The sequence below is a fragment of the Hippoglossus hippoglossus genome, chromosome 7 (genome assembly GCF_009819705.1).
Source record: "Hippoglossus hippoglossus isolate fHipHip1 chromosome 7, fHipHip1.pri, whole genome shotgun sequence".
Classification (NCBI taxonomy): domain Eukaryota; kingdom Metazoa; phylum Chordata; class Actinopteri; order Pleuronectiformes; family Pleuronectidae; genus Hippoglossus; species Hippoglossus hippoglossus.
Window position 1 is genome coordinate 9,304,393 of NC_047157.1, and position 22,962 is coordinate 9,327,354.

The window sequence follows — 22,962 nt, forward strand, 5'->3', positions numbered from 1 at the left end:
ACATGAACACACACACACACACACACACATAGAAAATGATGTACGGAAATAAACATGTTTAGACAGGAGAAGGAGAGTGTCGGAAAAACACAATATAGTAAAACATACGGACACCTCAGAGTACTTTAGGTGTGGGGCTGTTACTCTGGGTTTAGATGAGGCCAGTTTCCAGTTTTAATGCAGTGTGGGGAACAGTTTGGATGAAGGCCCTCTCCTGTGTCAACATGCAAAGAATTGATGTTAAAGAATGTGACTTTTCAGCAAACAGCCCCGAGCTCAGCCCCATTCAACAGCTTTTGGCTGAGCTGGCAGTCTGACTGTGAGCGAGGTCAACAACAACCAAACTGATGCTTGTATGACTGAATGAGAGTGAATCCCTGCAGCCAGGTTCCAGAATCTCAGCCCCCATAGCCCTCATCCACTGAGGTGAACCTGCTGCTAGTGCTGGTTCGGACTTGGTAGAACCAGTTTGCTTGTCCACGAGCAAGAGCCACAATACAGTAACACCATTATGTCAAGTTCCATGGACAACTGCTGTGTCGCTTTGGCATCCATGGTTAAAAATATTCAATCTTCTTTGCACGACACAAGCCCTGTTTTTTTTGGTGGCCACACTGTTTTGGGTGGTCCCATTGGTCTTGTTGGTCTCGATAATCCCACCTCCAGCCCTTAAGCATTGTGCCAGTTCATTGGCTGTCGAAACAAATATCTGGTTCGAGATTAAGCACTGGCTCCAAACCGGTCCTCGAACTGCCTGGTGGAAAAGACACCGGAGGAATAAAGGCTGTTCTAACAGCATATTAATCTTTATGGTTTTGGAATGAGATGTTCAACCATCACTAATGGGGAGTGCACAATTTGTTTGTCCAAACGGTGTAAGACCCGCCCCTGAAAGGACGAGAGTGTTGAGAGTGCAAGACATTTGTAGTAGGTAGTGCTAAAGCAGGACTAGTCGAGACAGAACAAAACAGGCATTGTTACAGATACAGATGAAAAAAAAAAAAAAAAAAGACATGCAGAGAGAGCAAGTGAATGAGAAAGCGAGATGCTTGACAGGGAGAAGTGTGAGGTGAGACAGCAGGAAGGCGAGAAAGCGAGAATGAAAGAAGAAGAGGGAAAAAAACGGAGATGTTTGACAGCAGGACCAGAGTGTGGGAGGAGAGAGAGAGAGAATCTCTCTGCAGCAGTCACATGAGGCAGTTAGTCAGCGCATGGCTGCACACAAACACACACTGTTCACACTCAGTATGTTGTCTCTTATGGCACATATGCAACACTGCACCCTCTGAACCGCAGCGTTAGAGTCTGTTCATCCCCCCCATAGTGCATTAAAGGAACAAAACCCACGGCACAGCGGCAAAAGAGAAGACGCGTGTAGAAGAATTTCCTGGTGTCACTGGCCCGGCTCACACAGCACACATCTGCACCCTATTCAGAGCCACATGCCGTGAAACGAGTCAACGTCACTGCTCAATTCTGTCTCCTCAGAATTGCAATCACACATAGCTCATATGAATTAGCAAAAACAAAAATTCTGCTAATTTGTTTCTGGCTGAGCTGATGCTGCCGTTTAAACCCACACAACCCAGATGCGAGTGATTTTCAAAAGCAGGCCACAAATACAGCAGCTGCAAAAGACACAGAGACAGCAAGAGAACTGGCTACAGACACACAACACAGCCAGCCTGACTCCACACGACAAAAACAGAGATACGGAGATGGAGAATTACAGATGTACAAATGTCCTGAGGTGATGAGTACTTCCTCTGAAGATAAGATGAGTCTTCTGATTCTCCACTTTCATATAAAATATTATTTCAAGTCAGCAGTAGTCATTATTGTAGGTCTACATTATCAACCATGAAATACTGAATTAATAAACGATAATGAATAAAAATACATCCAAAGAAATGTTTCTCTAACTTTCTCTGCTTCACTTAGCATCACAAATTTTATCGAAGTTGAATTCTTCTAACTTTTACATGTGATGAATCAAACCATGAAATCACTACTATCAGGTGAGCCATAGATTGTATTTAAAGATGGACGATATGGAAGCTCAGTGAAGACATCAAACAACAAACAATCAAAGAGAGAAAACGTCTGGAATGCCGCCTGGTGGCTGGCTGCAGTATAATATGTCATAAACCAAGCCTCCTCCATGTTAGCAGATGGAGCATGGACCAAACTAAGTCAAAGTCGAAGTACATGTTTAATAAATTATTTTCTGGTTTAGGTAGTTCTTATCAAACTGATGTTTGTTTGTGTTCATTTTTAACAGTAACTTTGGTTTTATTAAGTTATTAGATTCTATAAAAACATCATGATTGACAGCTGACACTGACTGTTGGTCATGTGCGTGTATCAGCAACATCAATACCGCAGCTTCACCATGGTGACTAAATGACATCACCAGCGCAAAATGGCAGCACTTGTATCAGAACATTTTGGCTTTGTGTCTGTACAGTGGGAGGAAGTGGAGACGCGTAGTCCATCTTTATTTACAGTCTATGAGATTAACACAATCCACAAACCAGATTAAAAATGTGTATGGGGAAGTTAAACAGCATGATTTTCAGGAGGGGAAAGAAATGTTTTAAGGTAACTTACTGTCTGGCCCGTCAGAGAGAGCAGCGGCTTCTCTCTGTCAGCCTCTGCTCAGGCCTGAGACATGAAGTATCTGGAGGATCCCAGTCCGTGTTGGCTGCAAAAGGAAGCAGCAGCATCTCAGACAACAAATTTTTCTTAATGGAAACATCCATCGGACATTATTGGAGTAGACATAGACTCCACTGTGTCCCAATGTTCCCGCTGGATATGGTGCATAATCACACAGCACTGCATAATTTAATATGGATATCTTTACCATTATTTTAATAGGCAATTTGAAAAACACTTTCCTCAATGAGTTGATGAGGGCCACTACTACACACCATTAATCTGTCCTCTGTGCTCATGTCATATCACATTAGAACTTGATGATAAAAATGGAATTGACAGTATACTGGTATGAATTAGCCTCATACCGTGATACATACCAATACTGTTCGTGCTTCAAATTATACTATAATATAAAGTTTTAACCATACTGCCTACATCAGAGTCAGGATAATACCAGTTTCTAATTTTGTAATTAGCATTCATGTCTACGTAGATTCAGTTTTCAATTGCTACTGGGATATTGGTCAAATAGATTTCTGATACAATAACAATCAGTAATGATACAATAATGTCTGAAAGCTAATCAAACATGGCAGCCTCATGTCCACTTCTGTCTGATTCACAACACAAACTCCTCTAGGAGGTGAACATGATATAATAGTGGGTGAAAGTTTCTGTTGCAGTTTAACCACTGTAGAGGTTGAGTTCCTAATGTCGAGTTCATCAGTGATGAAAACCTACAGGTTGTGAAACCTCCACATATACCTGGACCCACTAAGACTGATGGTTTGTAGGTTTATAGGTTAAAATCATAAACTCACCAGTTTTCTCAGCTCTTCTCTCTGTTCCCCCAACACCCCTCTCTCCTCCATCTCTCTCTCTCTCTCTCTCTTTTAGTAAAACAAAAGCAGGGGGAACGTCACAGGTTTTTCTGGTACGAGGCCTCATGACTTCATCAGTTGACATTTACATAGTCCTGCGAATGAATCAGAGAATTCAGTTGGTTAATTTTCTGCAACAACACTACAGACTGTTGCTACTTTTATTTACAGTAACACTTCTGGATGTATTGAGAACAGTATAGTCCTGTGTTTATGTATACCAGCTAGCCATTGTTAGCAAAAACCAGTTCATAATACGCATTATGCTGCATTTCACGCACATTAACACCATAGTAAAACGTCCACAGACAGTAATTGGACTATGTGTATGACACATTTAGTGACAGAAGTGCTGATAAACAGTAAAAACTAAAGCTTTCACTACTGTTGATAAGTGGAGCGGCCATCTTTGATTTCGAAACTGGGGGTGGTGAGGTTCCTCTGACCTTCCGAGTCAAAATTCCGACTTGGGGGGGCGTTCCAGTTGCAACTTCCGGTTGCGCGCTCAGTAATTCCGAGCTCCGAGGTATAATGGAGCGCAGCATTATTACCTCCATAACTAATGATACTCCCATTAGGAGCTGCTGTTTGGTCATTTGCATGCTTACACACTAAATGCTTAGTAGCATTTAGGTCACAGCCCTGATGCTGTGTCACTGTACAGCCACACAGAGCTGACAGCATGACTGCAGACTTGTTTTGCACAATGTTTTTGGAAACTTTTGTGATTTTGTCTTTGAGTAATTCAGTCTCAAGCAAATCACATCAAAATGCAATCAACAGTGTCAAGTCCCTAGCTCTGGCAGCGTGAACATTTTATTGTATTTGCCCTCAACTTGACATCACTGCAGTGTGTATTTAGCAGTGAGAATGTGCTGTTTCAACACACATCCTGTTCCACTGTGTGTCATTGTAAGAATATGTTGTAATTGCTGTTGTTCAATTTTTCCCATGCACATGAAACAAAGAGAAGAAAACACACAAACACACAGACACACTGCTTTCTGAACACACTGCCTGTTCTGTGTTTACCACTTTGCCACCTCCCACACTCAACACGCTGCAGCTATCTGCCAGCGTCCTGGCAGACTTTGAACTAGCAGCATCTCAGATTTATTTTTATACCTTATGTTTGAGATGCACTTGTTCACTGAAGTGAAGGAAAAATGTTTTCAGTTTCTCTCTGTACACGAAACACTGACCGAAAACTATTCCTGCTGTGATGCTGATGGCTGCCTCTTAGGTGGTCTTTGCCTTTGTATCTCTTCTGACGTACAGTCATGCTGCGGGCTACATCTCTTTAACTCTATTAGGACTTTCATTCAAGGGATCAATGCAGTCACTCCACATTAAATAGGAGTTTAAGAATAATGAGCACAAATTGATTTATGTTTAAATCTACTTTATAAATGATCTGTCTTCTGCTGGTCTTACTTTGCACATATCTGCTCCACACACACAGACACACACACACAGTAGAGAATAGGCTACATACCTTAATGTGGGCACCTCAGAATAAAGAGGTGAACTTCTTGCCGAAACCGGAGATAGCTGGAGGAAAGAGGACAAGAAAAGGTGTTCAGATGGATGAGGAGTGTAGAAAAACTCTGTGTGTATTCAAGTTGAGTTGAATTTATCCTGCTAAATTAAATTGTAGGATGTGTCATGTTTGCAGTTTGATAGACACTTAAGAGGCTCTATTAATACATTTGGTTTTGTAATGTTCATACTATCACATGGGCATGGAAATCATTTTAAAATTCTTTGTGGTTGTGCATCTACATTTGCATCTCTTTGTAGCTGCTTTGTGTCTCCGTGTAGCCTCACTCTCTTGTCTCAGTTAGTCGGTTTGCATCTTACAGTTGTCATTTGAGTCCGTTTGTAGTTTTTCATTCACTCCTTCAAACCTTTAATTTAACTCAAGAAGTTTGTTGAGGTTTTGTCATTTACAAAGATGTCGAGTGAGTAAACTTCTCAAAAATAATAACCCTCCAATCAATTTAAGCAGCAAATAATTAAAAGCTAATTGTAAGCTGTTGCCTACATGAGTGGAATGGTACGTTAGCGTGGTTTTAAATAGCCAAATGAATCTTATTGAGTTTTACAGTATGTTGCAAACATGCCATTTCAGGATCATTAGGGCACAGAAGCTACAAGCAGAATTCTCCAATTCCGTGTTTCAGTAACTCTGAGGGCTTGAAGTGTGAGACTAACAGGGTCCAGACAAGTAATTCTGTTTGTTTTGGACATTTAAAGCCTTTATATTGACAGTACTGTGAATGAGAGACTGGACACCAGGTGAGAGAGAGCAGGGGAATGGCACAGCCGGGAGTTGAACTGGGAATCTGCTGCTCAAACGCTGGTACATTTTGTCATTCAGCCAGTTTGATGTTTGTCTTTGTGGTCATTTTCATCTCTTTCTGGTCTTTTGATTAAGTTTCCTACACAAAATACTCCAAACGAAGGTCCAGGGTGCTCCATGACCTGGGGGCCCCTTAGATCTTTGCCCTGTAGGCCAATTCAATTATCTCTTTAATTTAAATAAGGTAAATATGGTTAGAGAAATACAATTAACAACTAATATTATACAAATAACATGATGATGATTAATTATAATAGTTGCTACCTGTTCAACAACACTGAGCTCTTTCATTATATCAAGACCAAACCAGCTGTTTAGAGTGTTTTTTGTGTGCCGTACCGTCTCCCAGTTTGCCGGCCTGCTCAGCGGCTCCTCCTGGCAGGATCTTGGACATAATGCTGTCTCCCTCCATGCCAGGCTGACCTGCTGCTGCACTGCCAATACCTCCGGGTCTAGGACCTGCCTTGGAGCCTGGACAGAGAAACAGAGAAGGGAAGACGAGGGGGTAGTCAGTATCTGTGCAGGTGTCCCTAACTCGCATAGAGTTTCTATGAGGACATCTTTCCTATCAAGTGCTCATGTATGATTTAATTACAGGTTCCACAGACTTCTTGTAAATAAAACAATGTGGGAAGTAGAAACAAGGTCTTGTCAGCTGCGTCTGAAGATTCAACTACTTCCAAGCAGCCTGTTCCCGTATTTACGTATATTCTCATGAGGGCTCCTCCTCTTAGATCTTCCTGAGGTTTTTAGTTGCCACATTGTGTGCACAGATGTGCTGTTGTAACCTTCTGACCTAAGGCTCATATGGGCTCCTGCTCTTTAGCTGTTCAAGAAAAAACCTACTAACTTTAAGTCCTTAGTGGCAGATGGACTACTTACAACCAATGAACCTGACCTTAACAGCTGACTATGGGATTTCACTACAGGACTGAGTACCTTGTGATGTTCCTCACTGTGCAACCCACTCACAAAATAAGTTGATGTATGACAATTCTGCAAAACCTCAGATTATATTCATAGCCACTGTTTTTAAAATCCTGAAATTCAGCACACTGTCGGCACATATTCCTAAATAGATCAGTGAAGAAACATTCATCGAACATTTCATTTAGCTTGATGCAGTTTCTTTGCCCATCCAGCTCAATCTCCAATAACCCACCCCATAACCACCAACTACAGAGTGGCTAAGCAAACACTTGGCTTAAATTCGTGGAAAAATGTAAGACTGGAATCAACAAATAATCTTAAAAGTACTTTCTCAATGAAACGTTTTGTCGTTGAAATGTCAGAAAAGAATGAAAAACACCAAACACAATTTCTTAAACTGCTTATTTTGTCTAAAGTGTATTCGTGCTTCTCCACCTACCTAAACTCTAGCCGACTTCTTACCTACTCAATAAATTAATTAAATCCCTAGATACCAATTTAACTAACTGGCCAAGTGACTTCATAGTGACTTGGCACATTCAGGCTGAGTGGGTGCCATAAAGTGAAACCCCTCCTGTGTGTTTTCCACTGTGGGATAATCTGCAGATTAATCTCAGATTAGATGAGACGGCACACATTGGTTACATAATACAGACACGGAGGGCTGCAGCTGGCAAGACGTGGGAATGGTGTTTGTGTATTGAATGTACTGTACCTATGCCTGTGAGTAGGGGCTGGGCTGCTTTTGAAGCCATGACAGGCGCTGCCTTTGCTCCAATAGCTGTTACCGGAGGAGTGTCGATCTTGGCCTGCAGAGAGAGAGAGACAGAGAAAGTATTGAATGAAACAGCAGGAACGTTAAAACCTTGTGTGTGTCTGGGTGTTCAGCTTTTACAAACACAAACATCTTAATTGTTACCCTGTTTTCACAGTAATAAAAGAAATGAAGACATTAAAGGAAGAGAGACACATCCACAAAGCTCCTGAAGCAGGGGTGGATCCAGAGAAAAGGCCGGGGGGCACTTGCCCCAGCTGAATTCCGATTGGCCACTGAAATGCCCCTGTGTTGTAAATTCTTCTTAATAAACTAGCACTCACTAACAATAAATAAATTAGTTTATAACTTTTATTTCCTAAGTTTTTGGAAGTACAACATGAGCTTGAACAAGGAACAATTTTCAAAATATTATTAGTCCAGTTGGCATTAAAATCTTGGCTGGATTCAAACTGCATTTAAAGAGAGCATTAGGGACTGTTGTCAACAAGTTTTACAATATCTGGGTATTTTTGCCACTTTGAGATGCTCATGTCGTTTCTATATTGAATAATGTTTCAGGGATATGAAGATTGAAAGAACATAAAATAGCCAAATTCTACACACTGAACCTCTAAGGTACTGACTCTTCTTTTACAGCAAACTTAACAAGGAATCCTTCCTCTGGCCATTGAAGTTGGTTGAATAATCTCTAAAGTTGTGTGAATTGTGTGAATTAAGAATGAATCATATTCTCTTCTGTGTTGCCTTTATCATAATGAATTAAATATATATATATATCACATGAAATCCAGAAATGTTCTGGTGCACTGATTTAATTTGAATGTATATAAGCTGACTACCTTTGGATAGTTTATTTGTTTAGTTTTGTTATTGATGCTGATACTCTGGTCTCTTTCTTTGTTTTTTCATCACTGCTTTTATATTGTCCCAAAAACCCTCAGCCATTGAGGCAGTCAAACGAGTGCAGCACACACTATATACGAGAACTCTAAACATGTGAGACTAAACTACAGTGGCTGCTGCACTAACAGAGACAAGCTTCAGAAAAGAAACCAGACCTTTTCTGATACCCATCAGTACAACAGTTATTACCACCGGCACAGGAAATATGGCCCATTTCTCTCAGCTCTATGTTTTTACTTGGTGTCTTCTGTTCTCTGTAAAGCTCCTAAAAAAAAATTGACTTGATAGACGCTGGACTGCTGCCAATTAATCTCATACAGTATAATTCTTTATTTGTTTCCTACTGACTCTAGTTTAGCTGCAGGAAAACAGCAGTGATGCATTATGATGCACAGTACAGCATAAACAGCATTTCATTATTTACAGCCACTTAATCAATGCTTTTAATTTCACAATGGACCCAACATGAGTGTGTAAGTGAATGAGTTTGCAGACTGAATAATAATCATGTGACAAATTACATTTAGTGTTTATGGCTTCCCGTCGGAGCCGCTCCACAGCCGAGCTTTCAGAATCATTTCAAGTTTCTCCATAAATTGATATCAGACCATAATAATTATTTCATTTGCTTTCCCACTGATAGAGCAACAATGCAGCTATATGGAAATCACTGATGCCTTTCAGCAGTGAAAGCTTATTATGAATAATTTTGGGATATTCTTAATCGACATGGTGACAATGGCTTTGTGAACTTCATTGGCAAAGCAGTCATATGTTTTCTGGAGCCAGAATAATTTCAGCAAGAGAATCATTGAAACGGCATGCATGTTTAAATTGAAATAGCAAAAAGAATTATATGGATTTATGATTATGGAGTAAATGCAGGGTGGAATAGATTTTTGCAGGGTGCCAGTTTCTTGAGTTGTCAAGCAGACAGTGAATCAGCTACATTGAGTTATCAGCTGCTTCTGTGTTAATCATAGTGTTAGATAAGAGCTGCAGAGCCGACAGTGGCACAGCAGAATTCAAATGAACCAACTGAACTGGGAGGAGATGGACCAGCTCCTATATATTTAGGATCATTGAGGGAGTGCTGAGGGTAAAAATGGCTGAAAACTCGGTTTGCTAAGACAAGATGATTGATGATTAATATGTTTACATCAAGATAACACAATATTATAATCACTATCATGAAATACTTATTTTGTTATCTCAAGATTAGAAAGCAAGGTTTTGTAGACAAAAAAAAGAAATAAACAAAACTAAAAAAGTCTTCTCTGAGCCTCCATAGATGTGAGTAGGTGTGTGTGTCATCTGTGGCACATTAGATCTTCAAGACAACAATTCATTAATGGCATCTCAATCTTTTTTAGATATGCTAGTAAACTGCATTAAACTATGCTTATAGTTACATGTCTTTATTTTTGTTCAGACAAAAAATAACCTCATCATTTGCATGATTATCATACATCTCCTTTACTTCTTTTTATACTTCTTTTTTATCACATCAAATAGGAGCAACTGCTGCAAAGTCTTCCCTCTATATACTCACCATGGTTACTGGCGTGGTTCCTGCCGGACCCGTCTGCCTGGCCTGACCCATGGGTCCACCTGCTGGACCCATCTGCCCTGGCTTAACCTGGCCCTGCCCCATGCCCATGCCCATGCCTTGACCCTGTGTTGGGGTCTGCTGCAGAGGGCCAGTGGTTGCTGCGGAACCAGGCTGCCCTGGCCTGGCCGCTGATGTCTGGGCTTGTTGTTGGAGCTGGGCCCTCTGTCCTGGTCCCCCATCTGTCTGGGAGCCAGGACCGCCCTGTCGCCCTGATCCCGTAGGTCCGCCTGCGGGGCCCTGAGCCCGGGCAGAGCTGCTGCCAGACCTGGAGGAGCCTGAGTGGAGGAGGGGACAATAGAATGTTTAACATTTAATGAAAATAGTTCCCACTCATTGTCCTAAAGGTGTATTACTACAAAGACTAGATGATGCACAAGACAGAACAAAAAAATTCTACCTACATAGATACTATTGAAACAAAATGGAACATTAAACAAAACCTGAACCCTGCAGATTTATATCTGTCCAGTCAGATTATTTCTGCCGACCAGAGCACCTCTGTTTTGTTCTGCTTTGTTTAATCATTTGATTCAAGAACTACAGTTTTTATTTTACAGTAAAGATTACTTGTTATTATAATGACATTTCCATTTTACTAGATTATGTATGATAGCATTGATAGGAGAAGTAAGACTGAAAGACAGAATGACATGCAACAAATGTCACAAGCAAAGATCAAACCAGCGATTTAATGAGCTCAATCCCAAAAACACAGCCACAGTGGTGCCCCGGGAGAAAACATTTTCTTTGAAAAGTTACGCTTGGTATAGTTAATTAAAAACTGTTGATCCCTGAGGGGACAGCTGATTGTAAAAGAGCGTCAAACTCGTCTGAACAGCAAGGGATATTAAGTATTTCTGCCTTAGACCTAAATAAGAAATTAACGGGGATCTTATTCAAGGATCACAACTTATTATTGCTCTAGTAACATTTTAGAGCTTACCATAGTTAAGAAAAAAACAGTGTAAGTCTGTGGGATACATTTTTAGAAGAGTCATTTCATAACTGACAAATAGTTTATTAGAAGAGAAATGTAAATTAGAAATATGTCTGTTATATGCCAGGCCACAGACATATAATTTGTTTTAAATGAACACAGTTTGGCACCACTACTCATTCTGGACCGATGCCAGACCGCCTACTCTTGGAAGAATGTGAATGAGATCTAATACTGTTCATAAAACTGAGTGAGCAAATGATTTTTAGGGGAATGCATCTTGTACTACTTCTAAACACCAAAAGGACATTACAGTGAATAATATACAATAGCATACCTTCATTTAAAAAAAATGAAAAGTCAATAAAAAATGCATCAATCTGTCAATCGATCAATCAGCAAATAAACAATTAGTTGCATAAAATCTTTCTGTATTATAGAACGGTTTGAGATTTACTTCAAATTGAATTTAAGTCATTTGTCTACATTGAAATTTCAAATTAATCCTCACATAATGCTACTGTATGTCAGGTGTGAAGGTGCCATATATGTACCTGGTGGTTGGCCCTGCATGTCCACTGGCGGCTGGGACTTGCTGCGTGAAGATCTGTGTGGGTCTCCCTGTCTGGAGGATCGCTGGCCGTGATGGTGTCCAGACGGATCCCGCGAGTATTCTGAAGATTGGTACCCCCCGGACCTTGACTCGCCACGCCTTCCTGTAGATGACGACCGTCCTGAAGGTTCATGTCTCACTGACGGGTCTTTGGGGTGCCCCTTAGTTGACCTTGAAGACCTTGGCTCATCTGAATGACGTGACGAGGACGAGTGTCGACTTGAGCTGCCGTGAGGCCGGTGGTCACGGGGTGTAGAGTGTCGTCCACCATGGCCATACTCATCCTGGGGCCACAGGTCCTCCTCAGGAGGCTCATCATAATCATGGTAGGTGTGTTTGACATTGTGCCGGCTTCTCCCAGTCGATTGGCTGCTGCCGTAGTGTCGAGAACTGGAGCGTGGCTTCTCAAACCAGTCAGTTTCTTCCTGGCCAAGATGGTAGGCTTTGGAAACCGAGAGCAGATCACAGTCAATCTCCATGTCGTTTGGAGACAGCGGCATGCAGACTGTGAGAAGGAAGGAGGCAGGAAGAAGAAGACCAACCGCATGCAAAAGAAAAGAATAGGAGAGAGAAGACACAGAAAGAAAGGCAGAAAATAAAAATAAAAAATTGACATCCATGCAGAGTACACTTCACATTGCCTTCACACATTACAAGACAATATAAACAGGATAAAACAAACACTGCAAAACTGTCCCTTTTGGCAGCTGTTTTTGCTGCAAAAGAACAATCTTCCTCTCCTTTCCGTTTATATTTTTGATTGTATATGAGTATGGTTTAATTATTACAGTGAGAAATTAATACTGGCCCACTTTGCAAATAAGACTCAAATATGCAATTGATTCTGAGGGACTGTTTTGCAGTGTAGACAAAGAATACACAAATAAAAACACATAATATAAATATCATAGACATAACTAATACAAAACCCTGTAAAGAAAACACAATGCATCTGTGTCGTGCAAAGAAGACCTTTCAAGTGAATCAGAGTGTAGCGAATGAAGTAAACGACCACGCCGAAGAACCATGCGAGTATTGGACAGACAGACGACTGGACGAACAGGCGGAAGTATGGGACAGGCAGGCAGACAGACAGACAGCAGTCCACTCATAAGAGAGATCCAAGTGACTCAGGAAGAAGAACACATCAGCATGCAACGGCTAACTCTGTCTCTCTTTTTCTTTCTTTCTGTTTGCTAAGCCTAGCCTCTGGGTGGGTGGGGGACGTTTAGATAAACGGTGGGGGCAGTAGGTAGTGAGACTGCATTGGCATTCAGCTCCCACAATTACCTTCGCTGTCTGACACAGCGCAATGATAATCGTCTATAATGTACGTATCATCCGATTTGTAGACATGTGTCCGAGGAAGGTCCGGTATGTGGTCTTGTACATCTGGCAGCGAGTGGCTGGAACCATATTGGCCATAATAGTAATGATATCTACTGCTGCGACTGTCGTACGGGTCGGGACCTAAGCTTGAGGATCGACCAGAACGCATGAACCTCCCCAGGGGACTGAGTGGACTCTCCTCCTCAGAGAACTGCCTGGTTGGTTGGTGCCCCTGGCTGTAGCTGGATCGGTAGGAGCGATCGTCCCTCTCATAGGATCGGCTGCGATACCCAGAGTAGTCCCTGGCTGAGATCTTGTCCATGCCATAGCCGGTGGAACGGGATCGGCCAGTGGAGTTGTAGTAAATCCGATCGTCCTCCTCACCCATAGAACCATAGTACCGAGTACCATGACTGGTGCCACTGCCGGCCTCGTAAGCACCCTTCTTAAAGCCGTAATCCTCGATCAGCTGGCGCCCTCGAATGTGGGAAGAGGGGTAAGCCCCACCTGTCGTTGAGGAATAGGAGGCCAGGTCTGCCTCCACATCCCGCGCCTCCTCAATGGGGGAAAACTTAGAGATTTTTTGCTCCATGCTCCCCAGCTTTCTGTGCTTGCTGCGCTTGGAGGACATGACAGCAGGAGCCAGAAGGCTTCTAGAGGATGGTGAAGGTTTCTGTACCCCGGAGCGGATGCTGCCATGTTTGCAGTCGAAGTCATAGTAATAGGGCGATCCCCCACCCATGCTAGCGTTCACGCTGCTGCTGCTGCCCCCTAGAGGTCCGTGCCTGTAGCTGCTCTTACCCCTGCCGTGGTGGTCGTACAGTTCTTCCTGCATCGTTGCTTCCTCCTCAGGTGCCCTGCCGTACGAGGAGCTGCTAGTTCCCCCACGCGTCGTGCTGCCAATGGTGCTGCTGTGGCTGTGGATGTCGCCCGGGTAACGCCCACTACCGCCATGATGTATCATGTCCACTGTCGTCGTGCCCAGCCCGTCTTTTGCCGTCAGCTCACTAACATCATCGATCATCATGTAGTTTCTTGGCATGTTTTGTTCTAAGCCAGGAGCCCCGTACATCCCCTCTGCTGTGTTGTAGGTTGAGGGACTATCTACAGAGTGCCCATAAGCATTAGAAACTGTAGAGGTGTACTGTCCATACGAACTGGCTGTGGTGGTAGTGTAGCCATAAGTATTAGCGGTGGTTGTTGTGTACTGGCCATATGCACTAGCTGATGATGAAGTATATGGCCCATAAGTGCTGGGTGGCATGGTAGAGTACCCACCGTAGCTACTGGACACTGGTGCTGAGCCATAGGGCCCATATGAGCTGGCCATGGTTGTCGTTCCAGTGTACTGACCATAAGAGGGGGCTGCACTGGAATAGGTAGCATCCTGGGCCGTGGTGGTGACCACGACCGTGGGGTTGCTGATCGTCTCGTAGTTGGTGGGCATCTTATGCTCCAAATCCGCAAGTGAAGTCTGCCTGGGCCTTCCAGGATGGACTGTCAGGATATCAGCTTGTGGCTGCCCAGGGTATGGAGTGGTCTGGCTGGGGTAGGACACAGCGCTGGGATAAGGTGAGCTGTGGGTGGGGTATGGAGGCTGACCAGGTGGTGCAGGCCCAAAACCTGTTTGCCCAGGCTGTGGCTGAGGTGCAGCTGGAATCCCCATGTCTGTCTGGGGGTAAGGGGGCTGAGTTTGGGGATAGGTGTGGGAAGAATAGGAGGTTTGAGATTGGTATGAAGGTCCTAGAGGAGGAATGTGGCTTTGGAGGGGTGTGGGCTGTGGCAGTGCCTGGGACTGGGACACTGTTGGATAGGGAGGCTGGTTGAATGTTGAGGACTGGTATGGCACACTTGATTGTTGAGAAGGTGCTGCAGGTTGGCTCTGGGGGTACTGACAAGAGAGGAAGGACGAGGTGGGTGGGTACTGGGCTGCTGTGTTCAGATCGCCGGTGAACTGGCTGAGAGGGGCAGTGCTTGGCCTCGTCAGTAGTCCATTGGTCTCATGTGATGCAGCTGCAGCTGCTAAACGTAGGTTATTCAACTCACTATCAGACATATAGTCCCTTGTGTCCCCCATACACCTAAGGTAAGCAATATCTCTCCTCTCCCTCTCTTTGACCAGTGTCTCTTTCCTTTGGTGGATCCCCAGCTCAAGGTATCTCAGTTTAGCGTCAATCTCCTTCTCTTCTTCCTCCAGTTCAGCTTGCTGCTTTCTCAGCTTGGTCGACTCTTGCTCCACGGCCTTCAGCTCGTGGGTGAGGTCTTTGAGGAGGCTGGCTTTAGCTGCCAGACCAGACCTGGAGCTTGGCTTGAGGCTGGGCACGGAGGGCAGGTAGACCTGTTGAAGGGCGGGTGTCATCATGGGCAGATGAGCGGCTGCAGTAGTCTCCTCCGGAGGAGGACTGGGCAGGGTTCGCTTCACCTTTCGGAGAAGTGAGCTCTGCTGTAGGGCTGCCAGCTGGAGAGAGAGAGAGACAGGGAGGGAGCAATGGGAGAGCAGACAAAGAAGCATGGAAAGAAAAGGATTGGAGAGGTAAAACCGAAGAACATAAGAGTGATAATGTGATGACAGTGAACAAGTTAAATGGAGAGGGATACGAGATGGGAAAATGGTAGAGATAAGATATTTGTGGAAACCAAATGAAAATGTGAGATGGACAGGCATCATTGGAAATTATTAAAGAGAATGAAGGAGGAAAAGAGAAAAAGAGAACAAAGTATAGGGAATATAGAGAGGAACAGGAGGGGAGGAAGGAAAATAGACCAGAAAGGAATGAAGAGGGATACAGGCAACAGGTAAGGTAAAAGAGGAAATAAATAGGGATAAAGAAATGGAAATATTAAAGAGGAAGATTATTGAAAAGGGATAGCAGTGAGGGCGATGAGGGTGATGAGATGAACAGAACAGGAGGAAGAGGAGAGAGGAAAACTCAAAAAGAGGTAAAGGTCAAGAAACATAAGAGACAAGGAGAGGACGCAACGACAGGGATATACAAGGGAGACAAATAAGACACACATAGACACAGAGACAAGGACGACAGGAAACAAAGGTGGAATTTGTGTTAGAAGACAAAAATACAAAAACATTCAAATTAGTGACAGCTGTGGTGCAGTTAATTTATCAAGTATATCTAAACCATTTAAATTATTTAGAAAACGTTTCATTTTATTGGTGTTTTAAAGATTTTGTATTTTCTTATTCAGTTTTTTAAACATGGCTCTAGGTTTAGGTTAGGATAAGGGTTAGGTTTAGGGTTAGTCATTTAGTTGTGATGGTTAAGGTTAGGGTAAGGGGCTAGGGAATGCATTTAGTCAATGAGTGTCCTCACAACTATAGAGAGACGTGTGTGAGTGTGTGTGTAAATATATATAGCTAATAAAAAACAGAATATGCGTGGGCTTCCTATTCTACTCTCCAAACCAGCCAAGCGCTGACATGTACGTCAGAATGAATGAGATTTCATCATATTTTTATGTCTACATAAAACACCGTAGCTTTCATTCCTCTACCAAACATTTGGGGATTTGTAAATAGATCGCACAATGTGTTGTGTGTTGTTTATTATTTAATTCTGTGTGTGTGTGGAGGCGGTGACATGCTAAAGAAAAATGCCCATAGCAACTTATTAATCATATACTCTGAGCATGTGGGTAGTGAAAACATACCCCAGACGCTCCACAGCTTTAGAGGAGAAAATACTGTAGAGTCTAAAAAATCTATACAATCAAAGGGGTTATTTATCACAGCATTCATATAACGACTATGACTCAATATTGATGAGAGAAGGTGGACCGTGACACTTATTAATCGGGTGACTCAAATCCAATGCATTGGCAATTCATCTTACAAGCACTGGGAACACTTGTCTTTAAAAAATCTGGTTAATTACAGAAAAGTCTCTTTGACAGAACTGAGTGCAGAGAACAAAAGTATTGCACACAGGAGGAAGTGAGGCTGTCGTGAGTCAACATCACCTTTTAAAGCTTTTCTTAAAACACTCTTATCGGAAAGACTTTTAGCACTTAATTTAATTTGAATGGTCTCTTCATTTGTTTTATTATAGACACCGATTTCTAATATTAATGGTGTTTGTTCCATCTAATGATTCCAATCAGGTGAATATGCTTTTACCACCTTTAAAAACTCAATTTGACAACATTTTACATTTGATTATATAATGTTTAAAGTGATAATTAGCTGCCTCGTGCGATATACTTTTTAACCTCAGTTTTGAACTAAAGGTCAGATACGATTATTATAATTATAATGTATTAATTTCTCCAAACAATAATGAGCTTTTTAATTAGATTAATTATATATGGAATTATATAAGAATGATGTCTTTGACTCTTCACCTTGAGAGCTGTTTACCACCTGCCATGTTTCCTGTAATAAGAATAAATCATACAGTTGTCCTTTTGAAGATTTACTGTTCTGTCTTTGGACCAATTAATGACACTGAATTAGTTTTTAAATCACAGAGTCACTTCAGTTTTGTTCCTTGTGCAATAATCCAAAATAAGTAATGTATTGATGACCATAACACAATTAAGGAGACATTAATTGGGCAAATAAAAACCTGAGAGAGCATCAAACTGAACCGTCATGAAGCTACAGGAAGTGACATTAACAGGCAGAAACATTCGCTGTCTACCTAGTTGAATTATGAAATTCAGTTATTTTGTGGGAGAGACATTTCTACAATTAATACTCAATAAAGCTCAACAGTAGATTCTGTTGAGCTTTATTGTTTTTGAATGGAGCACTTGTTTTTGAATGGAGCACTTGTTTCAGCACGTTAGATGGCATTTCTTTCAAATTAGGAATGGGGTGTACTTCAACAGTGTTTGCCCTAAATAACTAAGAAAACAAAATCATAAAATATGAAAAATTCCATAACAAAGGGAATCAGTCATCACAGGATTCACATAAAACATTCATGGCTCCCACAAAATAAAAAAAACAGGGGAAATGTGAGAGAAAGCAATCGTTTCAATCAAAGTCACATAGAAGCTGTTCAGTATTTACGCCTTTGGCAAGTTTTGACTCCACTGAACAACATTAAAGTGACTCCTGCTATTTTCTAGAGCAAATATAATGACTGTGTGAATTTATGCTGAGCCCCATCTGTTCAATGTACAGCTTATTATTCAGATTTTTTTTTATCCAATATTAGTTTTCTGTATATTTGTAACATCGAATGTACGCTGTTGATTTTGAGAACTGAAGATGAATTACCACTCTGGATAGAAGATATGTAAAGAACGCAAAACATCCAACCTGATCTGTATTTGTAGAGATGCCTCGGTTCCCTCAAAACTCCAAAGCACATGACAAAGATGTGCTCAATATCAGTGGTAATTGTGATGATGCTTTTTTACTGTAAAACTTTTTTTTCCAGTTTTAGTAAAGGTAAAGGTTGAAATCATAGACACAGTATCACAAATCTACCAAATTTATCAGATACAAACATTTTTAACTAAGCATTAAGGCCTCATTTTACATTGAAGACAGCTTGTAGATGATTTACCAGACCACAATCTAAGCATATGGTGTAAAGTTCATTTTAAGGTGTCCAAAACAACCTTTGCAAGTTTCATGGTGGAAAAAGTGGGTGCAGCAAGACATGTACATAGTCTCTTAATTAATCATGGATGGGTTTTGTGTGTAATTTGTAATAAATCATAATGTCATCTCACATTCCCTTTAAAAGCCAGGTGCGCTTGCACCTTGACGGTGCTATTCTAAGGGCAGATTTGCCAGGTAGTAAAATATTACGCTTCCTTATAGAGGAAACCGATCTGGTCATGTGCAAAGTGAAAAGGCACAAGCAGGGCATCTGTGTGTGTAACAAGCAGACGGTAGGTGCGATAGTAATATGCACTTGCCTATGTCGTTGCATATTTCTATCTTGATAATGTGCCAGTGAAATACTACACCACCGACATCAGACTGACAGTTTGTTGGCCAACAGTGCAATCAATATACACGGCCCCAAGACAGCTGACAGTTCCCCAGATCCCACCTCATTTTAAGACCAACCACGGGCAGAGAGAGGTGCAATAGCTATTTAAACAATATGGATGCTGGGTGAAAAAATTTCAACTGTGACTATCTGAAACTGGCAAAACATTTTGATTGCTCTTTGTGTGTCTTTGTGAAAGGTGTAAGATACATGTGGGCTGTGTTCATTAGCAGTAAACAGCCAATGCAACAATAAGTTGACTAGCTGATAGATCTAGCTGATAACATGTAGTATGTTTCATATAATTTTCTTTCTTATGAAATCCTTACCTCCACTGTTTATCTATCTTCTAGACTTTTGCTCTGAAAACATCTTAATAGCATCTATTTTTCAAATTTTACCTTTTAACGTGTGCTAGTATCAGCACGGCTTGAGTGACTTTACCTGGCTCTGGAGTGCTTGTTGTTGATACAGGTTCAGCCTGACCTTGGTGTGTTCGTCTGTGGTGGGGCTGAGGGGCTTAGGGTCTGACATGGACCTTTGGGTGCTCTTGATGGGTCGGGGCACAGATGGGTGGCGCTGGGGAGACTCGGCTGTGTAGGACTTCTGCTGTGGTGTGACATGGGCCTTGTTCAGCCGCTCACTGGAGAGAGAAGTCTCCAGCAGGCGGTGAGGGGACACTGGGGAGACAGGAGAGTAGAGGACTTGTGGAGATTTGGGGACTGTCTGCTGCTGCCGGATGATGCTGGAGATGGACTCGTTGTGGAGGTGGTTGTGAGGCTGGTAGTTGATGTCGAGTGGGTCAGGGCGACGCCGCTCAAACTTGGCTGCGTTTGCTGCAATGTGCTGCTGTTGGCGCTGCTGGGCTAGAAGGTCCGCAGAACTGGATTGTTGTGTTCCGGTACTGGTAGAGGAAGAATATGGACTGACTGTGGTTGGTACACTGAGCTGTGGAGCTACAACACCCTGGGACTGGGCTTCTGGGTCAGTTTGGCATGCTAGAGACTGTCCCTTTTGGGTTCGCTCAGGTCCAGAGATGTAGTGCACAATCTCTACTTTATTTGGGTCTGGTACTGTCACATGGATCGCTGGGGAGACTCTCCCTAGGTGCTCTACTTCTGTCTGGCAAGACATTTCCCTGATGGTCTGGACAGCGATGCTGGATGACACCATCTTGGGAGTGTCGGTTGTACTGGATGTACTGTTTGAGGCCGCAGTGCTACTGCCAGTAGCATTGGACTCTGAGTGCCGGGAGAAACGGGAACGTCTTCGGCGGACCGGGTGTTCCGACTCAGCTTTGTCCTCGTCATCGTCTGTCTGGACGGAGCAGTCAACACTGCGACCGCGCCTCCTGGTGCGATGACGCATCATGTACCTAGTAATGGAGAGAAGAGGATAAAAAGTATACATTAAGCAATTATGCCACATACTGCTGCTTAAAATTTTTACAAACAAATTATATCAGTAGAAATACTTATTTAGGTACTTGCTAGTACTGAACACTGTAGGTATAATTGCAATCACCTACAATAAAGATACAATAAGTAAATGCATGTTAACATAACAATAATACCCACACACATTCACTTACACATACCCCCATTCACCTATATGTTCGAAACACTCTCTCCCTGCCCTCACTAACACACACATCTTTACCTCTCTTCTCCGTCCTCATCATCTGTCTGCACACAGCTGTCCACAATCCTGCGGGGGGAGCCGTAGAAGACCACGCCATCACCGTCCAGGCTGTCCCTGCTCAGCCTGGTCATGGAGCTGTGCTTCCTCATGTTACTCCTGGTCTCCATGTGCTCCTCCTGGCTCCTCAGACACATCTCTGATGAGGAGTTGGGGAGGGACCGGGAGCCTATCTGAGAGTCATTGTGGGGGTGCAGGGGCTGTCCGTTTATGTCCAGCTTTAGAAATAAAGGGGAGGTTGTTTTAATGTTGTCAGGTGATGAAAGTTTCACCCACTCAACATTTACTGATTCATTTGAGACTGAAAAGCTATGATTGCACCTCATATCACCTATCAACCACATTTTAGTACAAACATAAATGTCCAACAAAGAACTGGCTGAGTGCAGACAAATATTATTTAATAAAAAGTACATTTAGTTAATGGTCCAATATTGTAAAGCAGGATTTCCATGTCTTATTTAGTTGTAAAGCAGGTCTACATAGACACAAACTATGAATGTATATTAATACACCTGTGGCCTCTTTAGAATCAAATAGCTGAAAAGGTTTTGAGGAGGTATAAATACAATTATTTTGTGCATTAAATTTAATAGATTAGGCATGAATGATTTTACAGACACTAAATTGTATTTGCCAGCTCAGTTAATTCATGAGTTTTCAGAATATTTGCTGGTGGTCTTGAAGACAACTGCTGACATTGTTTTTGCTTTAGATACTATGCTGTTGAAAAAGTGTCACACAGGAAATGACAAAATATTCTAGCAGGATATAGGCAAGCAAAGGGGTCACATGTGTGTAGCTACAGAAGGTGTGGTGGAAGGCACATAGTATTACTGTGAGCTCCTTGTAGCATGCCTCTTCTGTATTTTCCCACTTCCTGTACCATAACATTTTGTGCCTCTGCTGCCTGAGAGCTGAAGGCTTCAACATCAATGCTAAAGGATGTCACAGTAAAAGCCATCTACCAGAGTCTTTTAGTCCACTCACCGGCATGCCGTGAGTTACAGCAGTTTTCTGTCTCTTTTGCTCTTCGAGCTGTTGCTGGAGCTGATGCTGTAATGACTGGATCTGGTCAAGCTGGGACTTCTGCTGAGCCAGCTGCACCCTCTGGAGAACAAGTTGTTTCTCACGTTCTTGTTGCTGCTGATGCAGAACCTAAAGAGGTGTTGGTGGAAAGAGGAAAAGGAAAAAGCATACATAAACAGAGAGCGAAAGTGCAAGACAGAAGAGCATGGAGAAGAATGGCACAAGAGAGGATTGAGAAGTAACCAGCAGGAGAGGAGAACAATGATCAAGAAAGGGATGGTGAAAAAGACATGATGAGAAAAAAAAGATAGAAATAGAGGGACAGTAAAGACAGAAGAAGACAAAGTTGTTGACTTTTGGACAAATTTCAAAAGTTTTCAAATATGCAAACTCAATCACAAGACTCCTGAAACTGAATGTGACATGAAGTTATTCTTCTGCTGATGGATTAGTTTTGAAAATGGTTCCAAGTTAGTTGAAGAATTATATATATATATATATATATTGTAAAAATCAAGAATGGAAGCGCAACACAATATGAAGAGCAGCATGTTCCGGTAATTGCGGTTGTCAGTCATATAATGCTCATTCGAAAATATTGAATGCATTTTCTATGTTGCTTAAATGACAGGCTGGTGCAAATAAGGAAGTAGGGGGGTTTGGCCTATACTGTTATGAGATGCACATTAGACATTCCATCTCTAGTTCATTCTCATTAGGAACGGCTTCCACACCTGTTTAACAGAGTTAACTTGAAAGATTTTCAACTGCTTGTTCTATCAAAAAAGAAGAAAGTTGTCATGTTAGCCCTTCTGTCATCTGTTACAACATCTGCATGAGTCTATTAGGAGCTGAGAATAGCATTAAATTAAAATCTTTAACTCAATATAGGTTAAGTGTTTACAACATAGTGTGATCAATTTTGCTTTTGCAAATAAATCATACCAACAAATGTAACATGAAACCACTTTACAAACTAAATCTGAGCATCATGAGTTTCTATTACATGTAAATACACCAGGCATGTTCATGCACACTTTTATAACAGGAAACGTACATTAAAATACACAACATAGCATGCAGATAATAGAATTATACTTATAATGCAGGCTGGATGCAAACGTATTAAACCAAAAAGTCATTAGCATTTTCTCTCATGACAGAATTTTTAACATCATCCTCTAAAGAGATATTCAATAGTTTCACTGGCAAAAGGCCTCCAATAAAATGGTTACAGTTCCTTACATGTACTTTTTTGAGGAA

The 22,962-nt window shown here is 42.1% G+C and overlaps 1 protein-coding gene across 1 annotated transcript in view; it reads right to left on the reverse strand.

The window, feature by feature from the left end:
- bsna (bassoon presynaptic cytomatrix protein a) overlaps window positions 1–22,962 on the reverse strand; it is a 113,367-nt gene that overhangs the window by 8,591 nt on the left and 81,814 nt on the right. Inside the window, exons 5-15 of the mRNA XM_034590527.1 lie at window positions 21,661–21,828; window positions 20,632–20,888; window positions 19,417–20,347; window positions 12,968–15,464; window positions 11,619–12,119; window positions 10,068–10,402; window positions 7,550–7,643; window positions 6,244–6,375; window positions 5,038–5,093; window positions 3,483–3,637; window positions 2,611–2,704 (exon numbers count right to left, since the gene is read on the reverse strand). Of these exons, the coding sequence (XP_034446418.1) occupies window positions 5,053–5,093; window positions 6,244–6,375; window positions 7,550–7,643; window positions 10,068–10,402; window positions 11,619–12,119; window positions 12,968–15,464; window positions 19,417–20,347; window positions 20,632–20,888; window positions 21,661–21,828 (4,956 nt within the window). The 3' untranslated portion in view covers window positions 2,611–2,704; window positions 3,483–3,637; window positions 5,038–5,052. The remainder of the gene's footprint in view (window positions 1–2,610; window positions 2,705–3,482; window positions 3,638–5,037; window positions 5,094–6,243; window positions 6,376–7,549; window positions 7,644–10,067; window positions 10,403–11,618; window positions 12,120–12,967; window positions 15,465–19,416; window positions 20,348–20,631; window positions 20,889–21,660; window positions 21,829–22,962) is intronic.